Source organism: Arabidopsis lyrata (assembly GCF_000004255.2).
Source record: "Arabidopsis lyrata subsp. lyrata unplaced genomic scaffold ARALYscaffold_7, whole genome shotgun sequence".
In the NCBI taxonomy this organism is placed as follows: Eukaryota; Viridiplantae; Streptophyta; class Magnoliopsida; order Brassicales; family Brassicaceae; genus Arabidopsis; species Arabidopsis lyrata.
The window spans coordinates 17,966,928-17,986,838 of NW_003302549.1; the positions used below are offsets into that span (position 1 = coordinate 17,966,928).

General features: G+C 37.8%; 2 protein-coding genes and 1 long non-coding RNA gene across 3 annotated transcripts; 2 read left to right on the top strand and 1 right to left on the bottom strand.

Moving 5' to 3' along the window:
* Positions 1-263: 263 nt before the first annotated feature.
* Positions 264-1,816, top strand: LOC9306486 (ENHANCER OF AG-4 protein 2). Its single transcript, XM_002868357.2, has 2 exons — positions 264-1,076; positions 1,432-1,816. The coding sequence occupies exons 1-2, from the start codon at positions 438-440 to the stop codon at positions 1,519-1,521; spliced, it is 729 nt and encodes a 242-aa protein (XP_002868403.2). The 5' UTR covers positions 264-437; the 3' UTR covers positions 1,522-1,816.
* Positions 1,817-8,480: 6,664 nt separating this feature from the next.
* LOC9304476 lies at positions 8,481-10,811 on the bottom strand. The gene is made up of 2 exons (XM_021016439.1): positions 9,428-10,811; positions 8,481-9,150 (listed from the first exon to the last, which is right to left on the bottom strand). Exons 1-2 carry the CDS (start codon positions 10,775-10,777, stop codon positions 9,112-9,114), a joined length of 1,389 nt encoding a protein of 462 aa, XP_020872098.1. The 5' UTR covers positions 10,778-10,811; the 3' UTR covers positions 8,481-9,111.
* A 625-nt stretch (positions 10,812-11,436) lies between these two features.
* On the top strand, positions 11,437-12,440 carry LOC9306487. The gene is made up of 2 exons (XR_002330759.1): positions 11,437-12,040; positions 12,133-12,440. It is a non-coding gene; the product is annotated as an uncharacterized LOC9306487 (long non-coding RNA).
* The last annotated feature ends 7,471 nt before the right edge of the window (positions 12,441-19,911 follow it).

Below are 19,911 nucleotides of genomic sequence, written 5' to 3' on the forward strand. Positions count from 1 at the left end.
TTGAAAACAAAACTAATTTATGAAAAAAAAACAAAACGTAGCAAAGGAGCGCCGATGGCAAAGCTGACCACCATCGCTGTGAAAGCCGAATGATGTCGGACAAGAGCTGGCCAACACCGAAAAGAAATGGTAGTTGCCAGATGATAATCCTTAATGGGAGACGGAAGCCGGAAAGAATTCCGGACGGCAAAGTAGTTTTCAGCTTTCTCTCTTTTTGACAAAATTTAGAGAGAGAAAAGAGAAAGAAAGCTCTATAGCTTTTCTCCCAGGCACAAAGACCAAGAAGACCCACAGCTTGACGGAATGAGCTCCTTTCACCGGCGTTCCTCCTCCGGCAGCCTCTTCTTGTGATTGGAGTTTGCTTCTAAGATTAGATCTCTCAGGTGGGCCTCGTTTTCCGGTGACGTGGCAGTTTTCAGGCGAGTTTACTACCTGAGATGGCTCTCTTTTCTCTCCCGATGTCAAGTCTCTCTCACTGTTTCCCGATTTGTTCGGTCCCCTACCATGGTCTGAGACCTCCTCCCGCACCACCACCGGAGCCTCCGTCTTCACCAACTCCGCCAGAGCCACCGGATCCACCGGATCCCCAGATCTGGCCCTCATCCGAAGAAGCTCTTGCTCAGCTCCTCCTCCTTCAACACCTCTCCGATCCTCAACGATTTCCCAGTGTTTCCAATCCCCCATCGCCGCCGCCATCGAGACCTGCTCCTCCTTGCCAAAAGGTTGTTTCGCTGTCTTTTGCCGCTGTTGCTCCTCACCGCTCAAGCCGCCGCCGACACACTCCTCATCCCACGCTCCTCAAAGGTGAACCTAGGGTTTCACTGTTTGGGCCAAATGTGGGTGGTTTTGTTATTGGGCCATGGTTACTTATTGGGCCAAAAGAGGAGGGTCTTTTTATTGGGTCTTACAATCCTAACATTCAGCCCACTCTTGTTCCTCTTTCGAGCCCTTTCTCACAATCCCTTGACACGCTTCGCCTAAAGCCATCTGAGTTCGTCAAGCCACGCCTCGTCGTCAGCAGATTTGCTTGCTCGCTCTCCTTCTCACACACCATCCCCCCTATCATATTCCCCCAGGTACGCTCCTTTTCTCCGCTCTCTGATTCTTCTAATTTGAGAAGTTATTGGATGGTTGTGGAGAGTGTAGCTTTGGCTTTGTGGAATTTGATTACTTTGGATTCTTTTGGATCCAAACTTGTGCTCTCTCGTGGCACCATTATCGCCTTAGTGCGAACCTTTACTGCAGTATGCAGATTCTACTTCAATTTGGCTATGTTAGAAGCCTCCTTGTGGCAGATTGGAAAGAGATCTTCGCTCTCTTTCTCCGTTCCAGTTATTCTGGTTCATCGGGATTTTTATAGTCCTCATCTCTCCTTTATGGAGCTTATTATCCTCCCAAATACTTCACTTGTGTTGAGTGGTATTGTTATAGGGAGCATTGTTGTCAAGACTGTTTTGCTTGGAGCAGAAGCGCGGATTATTATTCATGATGGTTCCCGTTCAACATTTGTTGGCTGTTTGACTTTGGAGGCTTTGTTTCCTCCTCCTTGTGGTTTCGGCAAAGACTACTGTTTTGAAGATGTTTGCTTTATCGGTGGCCCTTGTTTAGATTCTGCGTTGGTAGAACTCTTGAGTTCACCCTTATCCCTAAGTCTCTGTTTGAGATTTGTTGTTGTTCTTAGTTTATCTTCTTACTCGATCACTTTGTTGGTCGTGGTATTAGATGTTTGGGCTCCTTGTAGCCTCGTTGTATTCTCCGTCTTTGGAGGTTAACCTTATCTTTAATATAAAATGCTAAGTTTGTCCAAAAAAAAAAAGCTCTGTTCAATTGAGAGTAATTAAAAGGATTGATAAAAATATAATATTTTATTAATTATAAACTATATTAAATATATTTTTATTATATAAAGTATGGTTTTCAAAGTTAGTAACTCACGTGATTATGACACGTGTTAAATCTTTCGATATAAGATTTTGACATGTGTTAAATCAGTTTTTGATTTTTAATAATTAAAAAAGGAAAAAAAGATAATTATAAAAAAATGGTAAATTTACAAAGTTTTAAAATGTAAAAAGATAAATGTAAAGAAATTATACCTAGATTTCGATAAGAGATGTTGTCATATGGTAAACAAAAATTTTGTTTTTAACAACTTAAAAACATAAGAAGAAAAATATACGTATATAAAGAAATAACTAGATCGTAACCCGTGCTATAGCACGGATGTGAAATTTCTTTTATAAAATTAAAATATAAATTTTGTATTAAAAAGCAAATAATAGAATAAAGTCAAAATTATAAAATTTATGTCATAGCATGATTAATTTATTTGTAAATAGTATTAAATGTTGTATTATATTTACTTAGTTAGGAAAAATATTTTCATAATATAAGAGGAGATAATATTGTAGTGTATATATAAATGTTGAGAGTCTAAATAAAATTGTATGGTTTGTTTGTATATTTAAATAATTTACTTAGAAAATTTAATAATTAACTTATGCAACATTTGTTTTTTTTTTATTGTTGTATTATTAGTTTGTGAGAGTTTATTTTTGGGGCAAATCTTGGTTCAATTTTAAATATAGGTCCAATCTTTAATTAAGTTGCTTTGGTTTGATTTTTAATAATAGCATAAATAATTTAAAGGAAACAGAAAATAATGTCTAAAAAAAAACAATATGTCGACGATGTCTTAAAAAAAACCATAATCAAGAATCTGCTTCTGCTTCAATTTCGATTGCTGACAATGGAGGAGAAATCAGAATTATTGTAATAAACATCACCCGACGATTTCTCTGTCAATTCTTCTTACTTCAGCTGAAAGAATGATAAATCATGCAATTTCATTAGTCTCAAACAATTTCGGAATTGAAGAAGGCATTCAATTAGTTCATCGATTGTGTTCCGGAGCAGTGGAATTGGAAATTCGATTTAAGGTACGCCAAATTCTCAAATTTAATCGGATATCTTATACAAATCGATGAATTTAGTTCTTCAATTGATTAGTGATTGAATCGTTATGTTGTAAGAAATTCAACAAATTATACAGACAATTTTAAAATCGTCGAATGAAATAATGAATGGCTCTGCAAAATCTTTGATTGATCTAATCTTATGACTGTATATTTGCATTGTTTCAGATATAGATTATAAACTATATGATTTGCAATCTTAAACTTTTATCAGATTCCGAAACTAATATCAAATTCGGATCAAACTTTATAAAGTACATCTCTAATCTGAATATAAAATGATCTGCAGGTTTTTGGTACAGACATGTATATGGAGTAAGAGTAAATCAATATAATGAAAACAAGCTAACCAAGAATTATCAGACGGCATGCAATTACCTCTGTTGAAACATGACTATAAAGGTTAGTACCTAATACATAACTCATTAAGCTTTTCAAAACATAACTCATTAAGCTTTTCAAAACATGTTGATTTGATGCATTTGATTAATAATGAAATAAATGTTCAATGAATTTAAAAATTAAGCAAATTTATAGAAAAGTTTATATAACATAAGAGTTTCTATCGAACTCTAAAGAATTAAACAAATTTGCAATGAGTTTGTTTACAACTCTTATTCATGAAACTATTAATGACTTTTCTTCTGTATTATCGTTTAAGCACTGCTATGATGTTCAAAACCTGCATATGATAGAAATAATAAAATTTAATTCCTAAATGCATAATTAGTTAGTTGTAAACTGCACAAAATCATTAGAATATCTAAAATACAAAAAGAAGTTATAATTAGTGGTGAAAGTTACCTGAATGAAAAGCTATCAAATTTCTCTTTTCCAGTACTGGTCTACTATAGTATAGGCAGTGGCGGACCCAGAAATTTTTTTTACCGGGGTCAAAATTTTTTTTTCAATTATATCATATAATTTCTTGTTTTATATTATTACACAAACACTTAACAAATGTGATTTTTTTCATAAAAACATTTCTACTTTGTCATGGTTAATTAAAAAGTTGTACAAGTTCCAATAAATGCTTTGATTTTTTTATAAATAAGAAAAAAAAATCAGTAAATACAAAACAGAAAACATGTATTGAAGATGTAAAAAACAAAAAAAAATTACATAAAAGTGTTAGAGTATAGAATCGAACTTGAGTTTAGGTGGGTCAATTATGATGGATTAACCAACTTTGCTACAAAGATTTTTATTATTCTACTGCATTAGTATATATTTGAATATTTAAGGTGGGTCAGTTGACTTCCATTTTCCCTTAGTAGGTCCGCCGTTGAGTATAGGTCGAGTTTAGAGTATTGTCTTTAAGTTAATAAATGAAATTTAATACGTACTGTAGTAGCAAATTCAATTAGATTTTGTAATAAATGAAATTCAATCCGTACTGTAGTACCAAATTCAATTAGAGATTTGTTTGAGCTAATTACGGAATTTACCAATTATTCACATAATCAAATATGTTATGAACATATATTTGGTATATAATAATACCAAATTCAATTCGTGTGTGGAGTCTATATTTTCATTTTACAATCTCTATGAAAATATTGCGGTACAATCTATTATTTATTATTTTCAAAATTGCTTGCAGAATCAAATTTTTAACTCATCTTTTTTTTTTTTTTTTTTTTTTTGTCATCTGTAATTAAATAGTGCTCAAAAGAGCCATTCTTGTGGAATGTTGTTTACATAAGTGATATGAAGCGGTTCCGTACGAATTTTTCGTGCCAGATTATCCGCTTTTGCATTTGCACAACGAGAAATTAAAGATAAAGAGAAGGTAGAGAACTCTTCCTTGTCGCTCTGAAATTCCTCCAGATACACTGAGAAGGCCGGCCATTCGGTTGGGGAAGACACCATCTTCACCAGGTCAGAACAGTCTGTAAGGAATGCTACCTCTTGATTATCTGCACCAATCATACACTTCATCGCCCAAAGGAGGGCCTCGAATTCGGCATGTAGCGGAGATAGGCTTCTACGGAGGTTGGCAGCTCCCATTGTTGATGGCTCACCGTTTGATGGTGTACAAAACCACCCTATCCCGGAAAACTTGTCGCTGTCTTTCCAGGATCCATCCACAAAACAACGGTATCCTGTAAAATCCGAATCTAGGGACACCCCCCTCGTTTGAGGCCGATTTGGAAATTCCACTGAAGCCTGAGTTTCAGTATGAAGCTCCACTTGAGCTGAGTGCCACAATTGTGCCTCTCTTTCCGCTAACCGTAAAACCTCTAACGGATCGTTATCCACATTTTCAAACAATTTTTCATTCCGTGCTTTCCAAATATACCAAATAATCCAAGGAAAAGCTATAGAATCAAACTCCGATGGTATTCTCCAAAATAAATGATCCAAGTTTGCAAAAATAGAATCTGTGGGAAAAGTCCCCATAACCGTAGGAATCTGAGAAAGTGCCCAAACCTGTCTTGCAGGATGGCACTGAAAGAGTGTGTGATTGACTGTTTCCTCCAGTGCACCACATCTGGCACAACCAGTGTCACAATCAATTCCTCTTTTTCGTAAGTTCTCTGTAACCGGTACACAACCCGTTAAGATTTGCCATAAAAAATGACGTATCCTAGGTGGACACTGCACTTTCCAAGTATGAGCCTTTAGCTTATTGAAATCTGGCCCAATGAAAGATGAGTTGGTTTCCAACTTATCCAACCGTGCGGTATGATACCCCGACTTAACTGAATATTTGCCGGATTTTGTAAAATGCCAACCCAAGGTGTCCTCCTTGGTTGGCGCACCCACCGGTAGGGCACTTATTAACTCGACATCTTCCTGGTCAAAGACCGCTTTAAGGAGATCAATGTCCCAAAAATTAGATCGACTATCTATAAGCATGTTAACTTTTAAAGATGGGTCATTAATAGATCCATTACTTTTTGCTGGTCTCGGGAATTGAGCTGGAATCCACGGATCCTCCCAAACTGAGATGGAATTCCCAGATCCGACTCTTTTAATAAGTCCTTTACTAACCAGAGATCTAGCTGAGCATATACTCCGCCACCCATACGATGGGGAATATGACTTTATATTTTCCAAAGGATTGGATTTCCTATAATACCGCCCTTTAAAAACCCTCGCAAAGAGAGAATCCGGAACCGTGATCAACCGCCACAACTGTTTTGCAAGTAAGGCCGAATTAAAATCATCGACGTTTCGAAATCCTATCCCTCCTTCCGATTTATTAATACATAATTTATCCCAAGCCATCCAATGCATACCTCTGGAGGCACCATTCGAGCTCCACCAGAAATTAGCAACCGCACTAGTGAGTTTAGAAGTGATTGTTTTCGGTAGTCTGAAGCACGACATAACATAAGTTGGTAATGCCGCAGCTACCGATTTAATCATCACTTCTTTCCCACCTTTTGATAAAAATTTTGCCGACCATCCGTTAATCCTTGTCTGTAACCTGTCTCTAACAAAAGAGAAAATTTTTGTTTTTGAACCACCGAGACTTTCTGGCAACCCAAGATATGAACCCATACCACCAATATTAGAGATACCTAAGGTAGATTTGATATCTTCCTTCACACCGTCATCTACCTTATGCCCAAACTGGATCGAAGATTTGGAATAATTTATTTGTTGTCCCGAGACCGCTTCATATTGCTTTAAGATCCCCAAGATTACCCCACACTGATCCTTGTTAGCCTTACAAAAAAATAGACTATCATCCGCAAAAAGCAGGTGAGAAATCGATGGGCTTGCAGTTGCCACCTTGATACCCGTAATTAATTTATCCCGTTCTGCTTTCCGTATGTTCGCAATTAATACTTCAGTACAAAGAATAAATAGATAAGGAGACAGCGGATCTCCTTGCCGTAAACCCCTCTCTGGTACTATTAGTCCTCGAGGTTGTCCATTAAGAAGAACCCTATATTGGACAGTAGTGATACACCACATTATCCAACTAATCCATTTTCCACAAAACCCCAGTTTGGTTAAAACTTTTTCAACGAAAATCCATTCCACTCTATCATAAGCCTTACTCATGTCAGTTTTAATTGCCATGAATTTTCCTTTACATGATGGGTTAGTTCGTAACCCATGGAACATCTCTTGTGCAATAAGAATGTTATCCGAAATTAACCGTCCTTCTACAAAAGCTGATTGTGTTTCCGAGATCAGTTTTGGTAGTACTGTCTTTAGTCTTTGGCAAAGAATCTTTGATATAATCTTGTAACCAACATTGCAGAGACTAATAGGTCGTAGTTCCGTCATCCGAGTCGGTCTTTCCGTTTTTGGAATAAGACAAATATTTGTCGTATTTAACCGTTTGTCAAAATTCCCATCCTCTAAAAAAGAATTAACCAAACATAAAAGATCTACTTTAATGGTAGCCCATGCTTTCTGAAAAAACAATGCCGTCATACCATCTGGCCCCGGTGCCTTCTCCGGGTGCATCATAAAAAGTGCTGCTCTCACTTCACCCTCTGTTGCCGGGGCTATTAAAAAATCATTATTCTGATCCGTGATCAGACTTTGTACTTCTTCCAATGCATCCTCAAAAACCTCAGGTTTTGTTGTAGTGAATAAAGTCTTAAAGTAGGAAACCGCTATATTTTGAACCTCTTTATCTTCCGTTAACCATGTCCCATTCTCATCATGTAAACCCGTGATTCGATTCCTCGCCCGTCTCTGCTTCGTTAAAGCGTGAAAATATTTTGAGTTATTGTCCCCTAATTGCATCAAAGAGCTTCTGCTTTTCTGGTGCCAGTACAATTCCTCGTCCCGATAGGCCTCTTTCAGCCGTAATGTTAAATCCGTAATTTCTTCCCGTGATCGCCTATCGTCTCTTTGCGCTGCATATAGTTCCGATTTTAAATCTTCAATCGTTTGCCGACCATAGGGAGTCAACTCTCGTCGCCATTGCGAAATAGCTCGCCGACAATTAGTCAACTTTTCCACAAATTTCCCGTCGCCTGGTTCAGAATCAAAATTCCAACCATCTGCAATTGTCTCCAGTAAACCTTCTTTCCCTATCCACCTTTTGTCAAACCTGAAACTATGTTTCCCGCGTGGCATCTTATCCGCAATCGTAGCTAAGACCGGTGAATGGTCAGAAGCTACCATTTGTAAATATTCTACAAATGTGTTGCAGAATAATTCATGCCAATCTTCATTCGCTAGAGCCCGATCTAGACGACATCGTATTGGTTTTTTATCCCGCCACCCCCGCCAAGACAACCAATCGCCGATATAAGGAAATTCCAGAAGACCACAATTTTGAATCATTAGATTAAACGGGATAAAAGAAGACACGTGTCTTAATTTACCCCCTCGCTTTTCATGATTTCCAGTTAATTCGTTAAAATCACCAATTAAAAACCACGGAGAATCCCGAGATAAACCGGTTCTAGTTAACCGCTCCCACACTTGTTCCCGCTTACTAGGAACCGGGTCTCCATAAACAAAAGTGAGATAAATTACTTTGCCCTTAAAGTTTGCTTCAATATCGATCACACGATTACTTGCAAATAAAACCGAAACATGATAATCATTATTAAAAAAAAGGGCTAAACCGCCACTACAACCAATAGGATCCACCGTTTTTAAATTTTTATAACCAAAGTGACCTACAAATTTTTCCATAAAAGAAGAAGATTGTTTAGTTTCCGACAGAAATAAAAAATCCGGCCTATGTTGCTTCCACAAATCCCGAAGATACCCAATTGTTGCCTTATTTCCTAACCCTTGACAATTCCAACTTAAAACTTTCATTTATTATCAACCTTTCGATTAAGTGGGTTGCGTCCACCTGTTAATCTCTTCACCGTGCCATGGTGCGTCGGGTTATGCCCTTCATTCCCTTGATTATTTCTTAGAGAAACCAAATTACAATTGACCATTGATATTCTTACCCTTAAAGTATCCACATCCAACCATGAAAAACCCGAAATCAAACTATTGTAAAAACGTTTGTTACAACCAATGAAACTCCACTCCATACACTCAAAATCCAAAATCAACCTACCCACATCATAACTTTTAGAAATATTCCGACCACCCACAATAGCCCATGGAAGAGTACTCAACGCCCTCCTTCTCCTATCACCGGAAAACCATCTGTTAAAAACTCCTTCACCTGACCTTCTCTCCTCAATCGTTTTCAACCGAAAACCTCTTTGATCCGTAGTCCAAGACCAACCTGCAACTGAAACAATCTCAAATTCCAATAACAACACCTCCCAATCCACAATATATATTCCACCAAAGCTCAAACCCAAAAACTCAAACCCCAAATACAACCGGAAAAAAAACCATAATCGAAGCAAATTCCGACCACCATCAATAACCATCATGTCCAAACGATACATTCCTTTTATTAATATTTCAATAACACAGATAATATAGCTTACATATAGGATCTGAGAATTGAAACCAACATAAAAGGCTAAAATAAAGACCGAGAGAGAATTATTAACCATGTTGCTCATGATGTTTCCATGGGATCCTTGACTAACCATGGAGCTTTGAGGCATCACTTCCACCAAAACAATAAGAAACCAGAATAATATAAACCCAAGAAAAAGATACAACCAATAAAACCCAAGAATTATGAAGTCCAAGGCTAAAAATAAATCGTTGATGCTTTGAATTGCTGAAAATGAGATGAGGTGAGCAATACCACCAGGCTGTGACACTGATTTATATACACCCATCTTCAAATCTATATCTCCTTCAAAGTAAATCATGGAACCGCAAAAATCAATCACTATTATGACCATTAAACCCCACCGTGAAATCTTAGCTCTTCTAGCCTTTATCAGATAGTAAAGAAACCTTGATAAGGCTTCTAGAATCTCTCTCCGCTCGCTTACTCTTTGTACTTCCTCTGAATTTCCCTCATCAATTGACCAAAACTCACCCAATGAAATTACAACCGGAAATAATTTCTCCAGCCGTAAACCTTTGCCCTTTTGCACCACGATCGCTACCGATATAAACCTTTCCAGATATGAAAGATTGAGCTCATTTAAAACCAAGTGACTCACCTGAGATCTCCGAGAGATATCAATCTCCCAAATAAGATGAAAAAACATCTCTGGTCTTAACACCCGACTCTCCACTCCTGTCCATAGAAACTGATATCGTAGAATTCTTCTACTCCTTTGAGCTGTACCCATTGAAATCAGATAAAATATGTATAACTCTACCACCGTGAGCTCTTCCCCAATCACACCCATTTGATACCCTCTATAGACTCCGACAAAACCCTGACTGTTGCTTCTCTCGTCGACCCCTCTCCGATCCCAAGCTTCTTCACTTCTATTTTCAAACACCATGACCTCACTCCTTAGACATTCACCTCCGTATATGGAGACCCACCTCTTATTTGCCCTGAAATATAGTTCATCCCAAAGAAACCAACAAAACTTGCCATCAAAACCCACCATCAAATCCCAACGAAACCACCAAAACCTGCCATCAAATCCCATCTCTAATTCTCCGACCCCGATTCTGACTTGAATCACCCAGATCCGACCAAAACCTCGTTCCCCAGAAAGACCAAAACAAACCCAATTCCACCGACTGATTTCCCCATTTCCAATCGAAACCCAAGCAAAACTTTTGCCAATCGAAACCGGATCAAACCCACAAACCCTGAGAATTAATATCCCATTTATACACCAACAAGGACCTTCAATTTCCACCAGAGACACCAACAAATCTCCCGTTAATCCACCAACAAAACTCCCGTTAAACCACCACCAAGGACCTTCGATTTCCACTAGAGACACCAGATCCGCCGTTCCTTGAAACAGCAAACGCATGGTCGGGTCACAACTCTAACGCCGTCGCCTTCTCCATCCCTCTCCCTTTTAATTTTAATACCTACTTTATATAATGATATTTTAACTCATCTATATATATAGAAGTGTCAAACCTTATTTAACTCATCTATATATACATTTTTGCAACACTTTATGAAATAAATCCTCAAGTTGCAATTTATTTACAAAGAATGCCATTGGCATTAACTATTATCAATTAATTAAGATTCTTAATTATTAGCATTTCTTTATCTAATATATTTCCATCAATTCTAATTACTTAAGAAAAGGAGAAATCTTAGGACATTATTAATATTATACTTTATTGAAAGATAAATATTATAGTTATTTAAAGTTTATTAAACGTTTAGAATATTTAACGGAAAAAATGTTTAAAATATATATATAATATGTGAAATCTATAAAAATTAAATAATCATTTTAAAGAAAACTTTAAATTGATTTGAATTATAAATGTTTTAATAAAAGTATTATTCAAACAAAAAATAATGTTTAATTTTACCGAACAGGATTAGATGATATAGAACTTTTATTTAACCGACTGTTAGAACTTCTTCCTGTTTACTTATCGACATGCCTCAAATGGTCAAGTCAACAAAAATTCATCATTTAATCAACGTTTTCAAAGTTGGGATAAACAATCTATTTCTCCTCGTAAGTTTCACATAGCACCACAACCACATATAATTCCAGTGTCGTTCTATTTTCACATAGACCAACAATTCCAAACCGATTTCCCAAAATCCAAAAGATCTAAATATGGTTCCACATAGAAGTTGGATAACTCGATTTAGGACATAAACTCGATGCGAAACCAAGAAACCACTAGAGTAAACCAAATTAAAATCCGCAACCCGCAACATTCAACATAAAGATTTATAAGTTACTAACCATACAATATAAAGATTTAAATATAGAACTTTTATTTAACCGATTGTTAGAACTTCTTCATGTTTATTGGTGAGTTTGGGTGGGTTTCACCTCATTAAAAAAATGAAAAGAAAATAAATTTGGACAGAAAATGGGTTGGATCGTATCAGTCCATTGAGTTTTCTGGATCGGTTCAGTTCCACAGATGTCACCTTCTGAGTGGAGGAAAAAAAATTAATCGGGAAGAATGACTAGCTCTGATCAATCTCCGTCGCACAACGTCTTCGTCTACGGCAGTTTCCAAGAACCAGCCGTCGTAAGTTTGATTCTTGAATGTTCTCCGGTCATCGTCTCTGCTCAACTCCACGGCTAGTTAGTCGTCTCTCTTCACTTCTCCGATCTTATCTTCCTTCTGCTTAGATTTTTTCAAGATTGATAAAATCTGATTTCTGGGTTTTTTGCAGTCACTTGTATAGACTCAAAGGACGTTTGCATCCATGTATTTCTCCTTCTGAGAATGGAGTAATCAACGGCAAGGTTTTGATTCCATCTCCTTCTTTTACAAGAAAAATTAGGGGTTTGAATCAACAAATTGGGGTTTTCTTGTTTTAGTCATTTTAATTTCTGAAGCTGTAAACGTTGTTTCTTGATTTGGTTGATTCAACATGTGGATCACAAAACCTGAAGTTAAGGGGTTGATGTTTTGGTGTAGATACTAACTGGATTAACAAATGTACAAGTTAAGCAAAGTAGGACAAGCCATTGAGAACAATGATCTTTTTTATTTTAATTTCTAAAAATAAATTATAAATTTTTTTTTTCATTTTAGTGATACCCATTGAGTTTCACCATTAAACATACAAATTTAACAAAAAAAATTTAAGTATCATAGATTCAACAACTAATTAAATTAATACTAAAAAATTCTAATGATACTCAACTAATTAAACATGCCTCAAATGATCAAGTCAACAAAAATTCGTCATTTAATCAATGTTTTCAAAGTTGGGATAAACAATCTATTTTTTCTCGTAAGTTTCACATAGCACCACAACCACACATAATTCCAGTGTCAGTTCTATTTTCACATAGACCAACAATTCCAAACCTATTTCCAAAAATCCAAAAGATCTAAATATGGTTCCACATAGAAGTTGGATAACTTGATTTAGGACATAAACCCGATGCGAAACCAAGAAACCACTAGAGTAAACCAAATTAAAATCCGCAACCCGCAACATTCAGCTCGCAATTAAAACCCAATTCATACCCGTTACTCATAGAAACAATGTAAACATATAAATATAAAATAATTCGATATTTCAACTACGTCTTCTCATTTTTTGCTTCCGGTAAATTAATCGTTATTTTCGAACTAACGAATATAAGATTTGAAAATTCTAAGCTTAGAGGAAAACTACATGATACCAAAGGTATTGGGGATAATTCCCAGATTTTTTTGCTGTAGACTTTAGACTGTTGATTTTCTTGTTGTACCTATACAATTGTAGCTGTGAGTTTTAAAATAAAAGTTTGATTGGTAAATATTAGTTGTATGTTGTAACTTTACGTATTTATTATGTAAAATTAAATATTTTGGAAATAAATAAATATTAGAAATATATTATAACCAAAAAAAAGTCAGAAAGCAAAAGAATGAAAGAACAGTGGAGAGAAGAAAGAGAAAATATCTCACAGCTCATTTTTGGGTGCGGTAGAAAATTTGATTTACAAAGCCTATATATTTCTTTTTTTTTTTATTTTGTGTGCTGTAGCTTTTTTTTTTTAAGTAAAAGAATGATTGATTTGCTATTTGGCTTTAGAAAGAAAAATTGGCTTTCTACAACATCTAAAGCTCCTTCCAATCAGGCCCAATGTAGATAATACCAATAAAGATATAAATATTTACTCAGATGTTAACCAAAAGTTCGAATATTACTAGAATATCATACATTTTCTAAAAATTACTCATATGTTTTGAGCATTTGTGTAATTACAATTAACACCTTTCATTAGTTTTTTTTAATTAATAATTTTTAATTCGTTTTTAATTAAAAATAATAAATAAAAATTTGATTATCCATGTCATTAATCCACATCACCAATCTCACACTCCTCAAACTCACGTTATTTCTCCTCTTCTCTTTTTTTGTCTCCAAATCCAAGAAAAGCTTTTAGATCATTTCTCCTCTTCTCTTTTTTTTTGTCTCCAAATCCAAGAAAAGCTTTTAGATCTAATAATCTGCAACTAACTTGGGTACAACATTGACAGAGATCTTCAAATTGCAGGATTGGGCTGGATCTTCCTAGACCTCACAGCCACAACGCTTGCCATAGGGTCCCAAATCAAAAGCTTCGTCAGATCTACTCGCAACCACGCTCACGAAAAAAGTCATCAAAAATCAAAACCCAAAACAAAGAGATCTATGAAATTCTACATGATTCGTTACAGGTTTGAGTTGAAATCAAGAATAGCTACTCTTTTACTTTGATTTTACAAGTCTCTCGTTTAATCTTCCTCTCAATCGATCTATTTGGAGACATTTGAAAATAAAGATAATGTAGATTTGAAAATTCTAAGCTTAGAGGAAAACTACCTGATACCAAAGGTATTACGGATAATTCCCAGATTTTCTGAGAATGTGAGCACTCAAATAGAGCATGATTTTTTTTTTTTTTTTTTTTGTTGAAATGTTAAATTTATTTATCAACAAAAAGAAAAAATATGTACAAAGAGTTCGGTATGGCTTGGTTTGATTTGGAGCTTGTTATGGGACCATATCAAACCTTACAAAGAAATTAGAAAAATAGAGGCTAAACAAATGCAGTTTACACGATGGAGCTGCAAAGAGAGGACCAGCGGGCCAAGAGAGGGGCGTTCTTGTGCTACGAGTCGTAGTTGAGGCTTTGGATGCGTAGAGCGATGTCGGAGGCGATCTGCTTCGTCAGATTCCGGTAGCGTTGTTGGCTAGAATTGTGAATTCTACCATTGCGTTCCCTCCACACAAAATAAATAGTTGTTTGGAAGACCATACGGACGAGGATAATGTCGATTCTTGGAGACTGCTTTGCTAGAATCGCACGAACTGTGTCATGCCAATCTGGAGTAGTATGACGCCACAAGAGAGGAGTGCATAGAGTAGACCAAATTGCAAACACATAAGGACAAGCAAAGAAAATATGATCCCTTGTCTCATCGCGCTCACCACAAAGCGGGCAGAATTGTATGTGGCCCCAACGACACATTCTTTGGCCAGTTGATAGACGATCCTTGACAGCAAGCTAAGTGATGAATGAGTACCTTGGAACCCCTTGAGGAAACCAAACCAAGGTAGACCAGGATACCTTTGTGGAAGTGTCCCTGATGAGATTCCATGTATACTTAGACGAGAAGGAGGATTGATACTCCCCTGTTTTGTGCATCCACTTAACAATATCTTGACCCGCATGAGGCGAAGGAGGAGTGATTGGGCTGAGAAGCTCAATAACAGTTTGGTATAGCTGTCCACTGTTGGTGTCGGATCCCGCACCAGAAGTCCGAGACCAACCAAAGATTGCCACGTAGTCAAGATAATGGCCCATAAAGGATAAACCCCATTGGACCCGCGAGCCGAAGGAACGGACGAGGTGGTTATCACCACTTCGAGAATCCGAAGTGACTGCGCTTCGACGTGAGTTCGGTGTAGAAGACACGGGTAAGTCGGTTCAAGGACACTTGGGCCAAAAGGCGAGGCCCATGAAGATCAGAGTTAACTCAAATTCAAACGTTGAGCATTAAAGTCAAAGATCAAAACGGACACATTTAAGAGGGAATAATTGTACTTAATTATTCATTTTAATGTCGTTTCTCTATGTATAAATATAAAGGCCAATGGCCATGTAAAGGGGATCTCTCTCTTGAGCAAGAAATACTATAGCAATTTTTGTAGCAATTCATAAGCCTTTTACGTTCTTATTTTTTGTCCCTCAAGAATAATCTTTCCTACTAATAAAAATACTTGAGTGTGTGAATCCGACATCCACATTTTGGCGCCGTCTGTGGGGAAAGAGGATTTTTGAGTGGTCAGATTTTTCTTTACTACATTCCCGAGATAAGCAGCAATGTCCGGAGGAGACGCCGTTGAGACATCATTGGCCGAAACCCTCAAAGCTATGCAGCAAACCATGTCGGACATATCACAAAAGTTCTCGGATGTGGAAAAGGTTGTCGATACGTTGCAAACATCCCAGGTATCTCTTAGTCAAAACGTCAATACTATACAAACTCGTGTTCGCTCTTTAAGTGCAGGAAATCCTGTGGGAATCTGAAGGAGGATACTCAACTCGCCAAGTTCCATTGCGCGAAATGAAACCAGCAGACAAACAACTCCTGGTACTACTAATAATGTAGTTCAGCCATTGGATGGAGAGGCACAGCTCGAAGATGAAGCTCAACTTGCAGATCAATACGAGCAGGAAAACCTCGACCAGTTCGAGACTATGAGGAAGGTTAGCCAAGAACTAAAAGAAATGAAGTCAAAGTTCCATCAGGCTACAAGTTCGGAGCCGGATATCAATCGAGTCATTGAAGAAGCTAGGCGAACACCTTTCATCTCGCGAATTGCGAGTTTGAGAATCAAAGATTCCCGGAAGCTCAAGTTGGACCCTTACATCGGATTGGAGGATCCAAAGAGCTATCTCGAAGCTTTTCTGATCGCTGCTGGAAGAGTCGAATTGGATGAAGCTGATGAAGATGCAGGTTACTGCAAGCTTTTTTTGGAAAATCTATGCGGCCAAGCTTTAATGTGGTTCACCCAATTAGAGCCGGGTTCGATTAGCAATTTCGACGAGCTATCAGCTGTATTCTTAAAGCAATATTCCATCCTTATGGATAAAAGCGTTTCGGATGCCGATCTTTGGAACTTATCACAAGGATCAAATGAATCACTTCGAGTTTTCATCACCAAGTTCAAAGGAGTGCTGTCAAAGCTCCCAAGAATCTCACAACAATCAGCTTTATCTGCCTTACGAAAAGGATTGCGACATGATTCAAGATTTAAAGAAGATTTAATACTTCATAAACCAGACACAATTCAGGATGCACTCTTCCGCGCAAACAACTGGATGGAGGTAGAGGACGAAAAAGAAAATTTTGCCAAAAGAAATAAGCAAGAGAAGCCGGCAATCACCGTCCCTACCAAGAAATTCGAACCCAGGGAAAACAAAGGACCAAAGAAATTTGGGTCGCAACCCTTCAACAGTACCGTCGGAAAGCAATTCCAAGGGAAAGGAAGATCAAACACTTGGGTCCATGATGAAAGTTTATATTGCGACATTCATAAAGTAACCGGACATTTAACCAAGGATTGTAGCGTTCTTAAAAGGCACCTCGCAGAGCTTTGGGCCAGTGGAGATCTTTCCAAATTCGATATAAAAGATTTTGTGAAGGAATACCACGAAGCAAAGGAAAATTCCAAAGATCAAAATTCCAAAAGACCAAGATTAACCAAGGAGGAAGAACCAAGAAATTCTAAGGGTAAGATCAATGTTATTCTAGGAGGTTCCAAATTTTGTCGAGATTCGATAAGTTCCATCAAGAAACATAGACGAAATGTCCTACTCAAAGCAAGCTTGAGTGAAGAAGTCGATTTTCAAGGTGCATCAATATCATATAATGAAGAAGAAACGCGGCACCTCGAAAGACCTCATGATGATGCCCTAGTCATTACCCTAGACGTTGCCAACTTTGAAGTATCAAGGATCCTTATAGATACAGGCATTTCGGTCGACCTGATCTTTTTAAGTACCTTAGAAAGAATGGGAATTAGTCGGGCGGACATAGTAGGACCTCCGTCTCCATTAGTTGCATTAACAAGTGAGTCAGCCATGTCTCTTGGGACAATCAAGCTACCGGTCCTTGCCAAAAAGGTATCGAAGATCGTGGACTTCGTTGTCTTCGATAAGCCCGCAGCTTACAACATCATCCTCGGGACTCCCTGGATTTATCAAATGAAAGCAGTCCCCTCTACATATCATAAATGTATCAAATTTCCAACATCAAGAGGAGTGGAAACAATTCGGGGAGATCAAGAAGCTTTACGGACGTGTTATCTAGCTAGCCACCGTATGAAGATTCAATAGCAATTAGCGAAGCCCGCAAAAGAGGAACTAAGAACAAAATTTCCTAGCGGGCAGAAAAAAGATGATGTAGTAATTGAAGTGGTGTTGGAAGAAGACAAATCGGACCGGAAAATTCGAATTGGAGCAACTTTGACTGGCCAAATAAAAGAAGCTTTTATCGAACTTTTGAGAAAAAACATAACATCATTCGCATGGTCAGCGGCAGATATGCGCGACATAGATCCAAGCATAATTTGTCATGAACTAAACGTGGATCCAAGCTTCAAGCCGGTGAAGCAAAAAAGAAGAAAGCTCGGAGTGGAGCGAGCAAAAATAGTAAATGACGAAGTAGATAAACTTTTGAAAATAGGGTCCATAAGAGAAGTGCAATACCCGGAGTGGGTAGCAAACACTGTCGTTGTCAAGAAGAAGAATGGAAAAGATAGGGTTTGCATCGACTTCACAGATCTCAATAAAGCATGTCCCAAAGACAGTTTTCCGCTCCCACATATAGATCGACTTGTAGAGTCCACCGCTGGGAAGGAGCTGTTAACATTCATAGACGCCTTCTCGGGTTATAATCAAATAATGATGAACCCCGAAGACCAAGAAAAAACGTCATTTATCACTGATAGAGGTATCTATTGTTACAAGGTAATGCCTTTTGGTTTGAAAAATGCATGAGCAACTTATCAACAGTTGGTTAACAAAATGTTCCATAATCATCTCGGGAAGACAATGGAAGTCTACATAGATGATATGTCGGTTAAGTCATTAAAGAAAGAAGATCACATTAAGCATTTAGAGGAATGTTTTGATATTCTCAATAAATATCAAATGAAGCTGAACCCGGCGAAGTGCACATTCGGAGTCCCATCCGGAGAATTTCTTGGCTATATTGTGACAGAAAGAGGGATTGAAGCCAATCCAAATCAAATTAACGCTTTTCTAAATATGTCATCTCCAAGAAACTTCAAGGAAGTACAACGGTTGACTGGGCGGATCGCAGCTTTGAATCGTTTTATCTCAAGATCAACAGATAAATCGTCACCTTTCTACCAAATTCTAAAAGGAAACAAAGGATTCCTTTGGGATGAGAAGTGTGAAGAAGCTTTTGGGCAGCTTAAGGCATACTTAACCACTCCACCTATACTCTCCAAACCAGAAGCGGATGAAAAACTTTATTTGTACGTATCGGTTTCAAACCATGCGGTTAGTGGAGTCTTGGTTCGGGAGGACCGCGGGGTACAGAAACCAATTTATTACGTAAGTAAGTCAATGACAGATCCGGAAACCAGATATACAATGATGGAAAAACTCGCACTCGCGTTGGTGCTTCGGCTCGGAAGCTGCGCCCTTATTTTCAATCCCATCCGGTTGAAGTATTAACCAACCAACCACTCCGAACAATACTTCATAGTCCAAGTCAGTCCGGACGTTTGGCGAAATGGGCGGTGGAATTAAGCGAGTACGATATAGAATTCAAAAGCCGGATCAGTATGAAGGCTCATGTTTTAGCAGACTTCTTGATCGAGCTACCAATACCTGGAACGATAGAGCAACCGGAGAACCAAACTTGGAAATTACATGTAGATGGGTCTTCAACAAAGAAAGGATCCGGAGTGGGAATCAAGTTGGAGTCTCCAACATCAGAAATTCTAGAACAGTCATTCCGGTTGTTATTCAATGCCTCCAACAATGAGGCAGAGTACGAAGCCCTGATTGCCGGACTTCGATTGGCACAAGGAGTTGGAGCTAAGGAAATAGTGGCTTATTGTGATTCGCAATTAGTAGTTAACCAATTTAATGGAGACTATGAAGCCAAGGACTCAAGAATGGAGGCGTACCTCGAAGTGGTGAAGGATCTATCTAGAAATTTCTCGAAATTTGAATTAATCCGCATACCTCGGGGGGAGAATACAACTACGGACGCACTTGCCGCATTGGCGTCAACATCAGATCCTGAATTAAAAAGAGTTATTCCAGTGGAATGCATTTCGGAGCGAACCATTCAAGACAACAAAGAAACCCTCGTCGTTACAAGGTCTCGAGCAGCGGCACGTGACCGTGGCGAACCAGAGATCGAACCTCCGCCCAACAAACGGAGGAAGGCAAGGGGATCAAACACATCTAACAAGGAACCC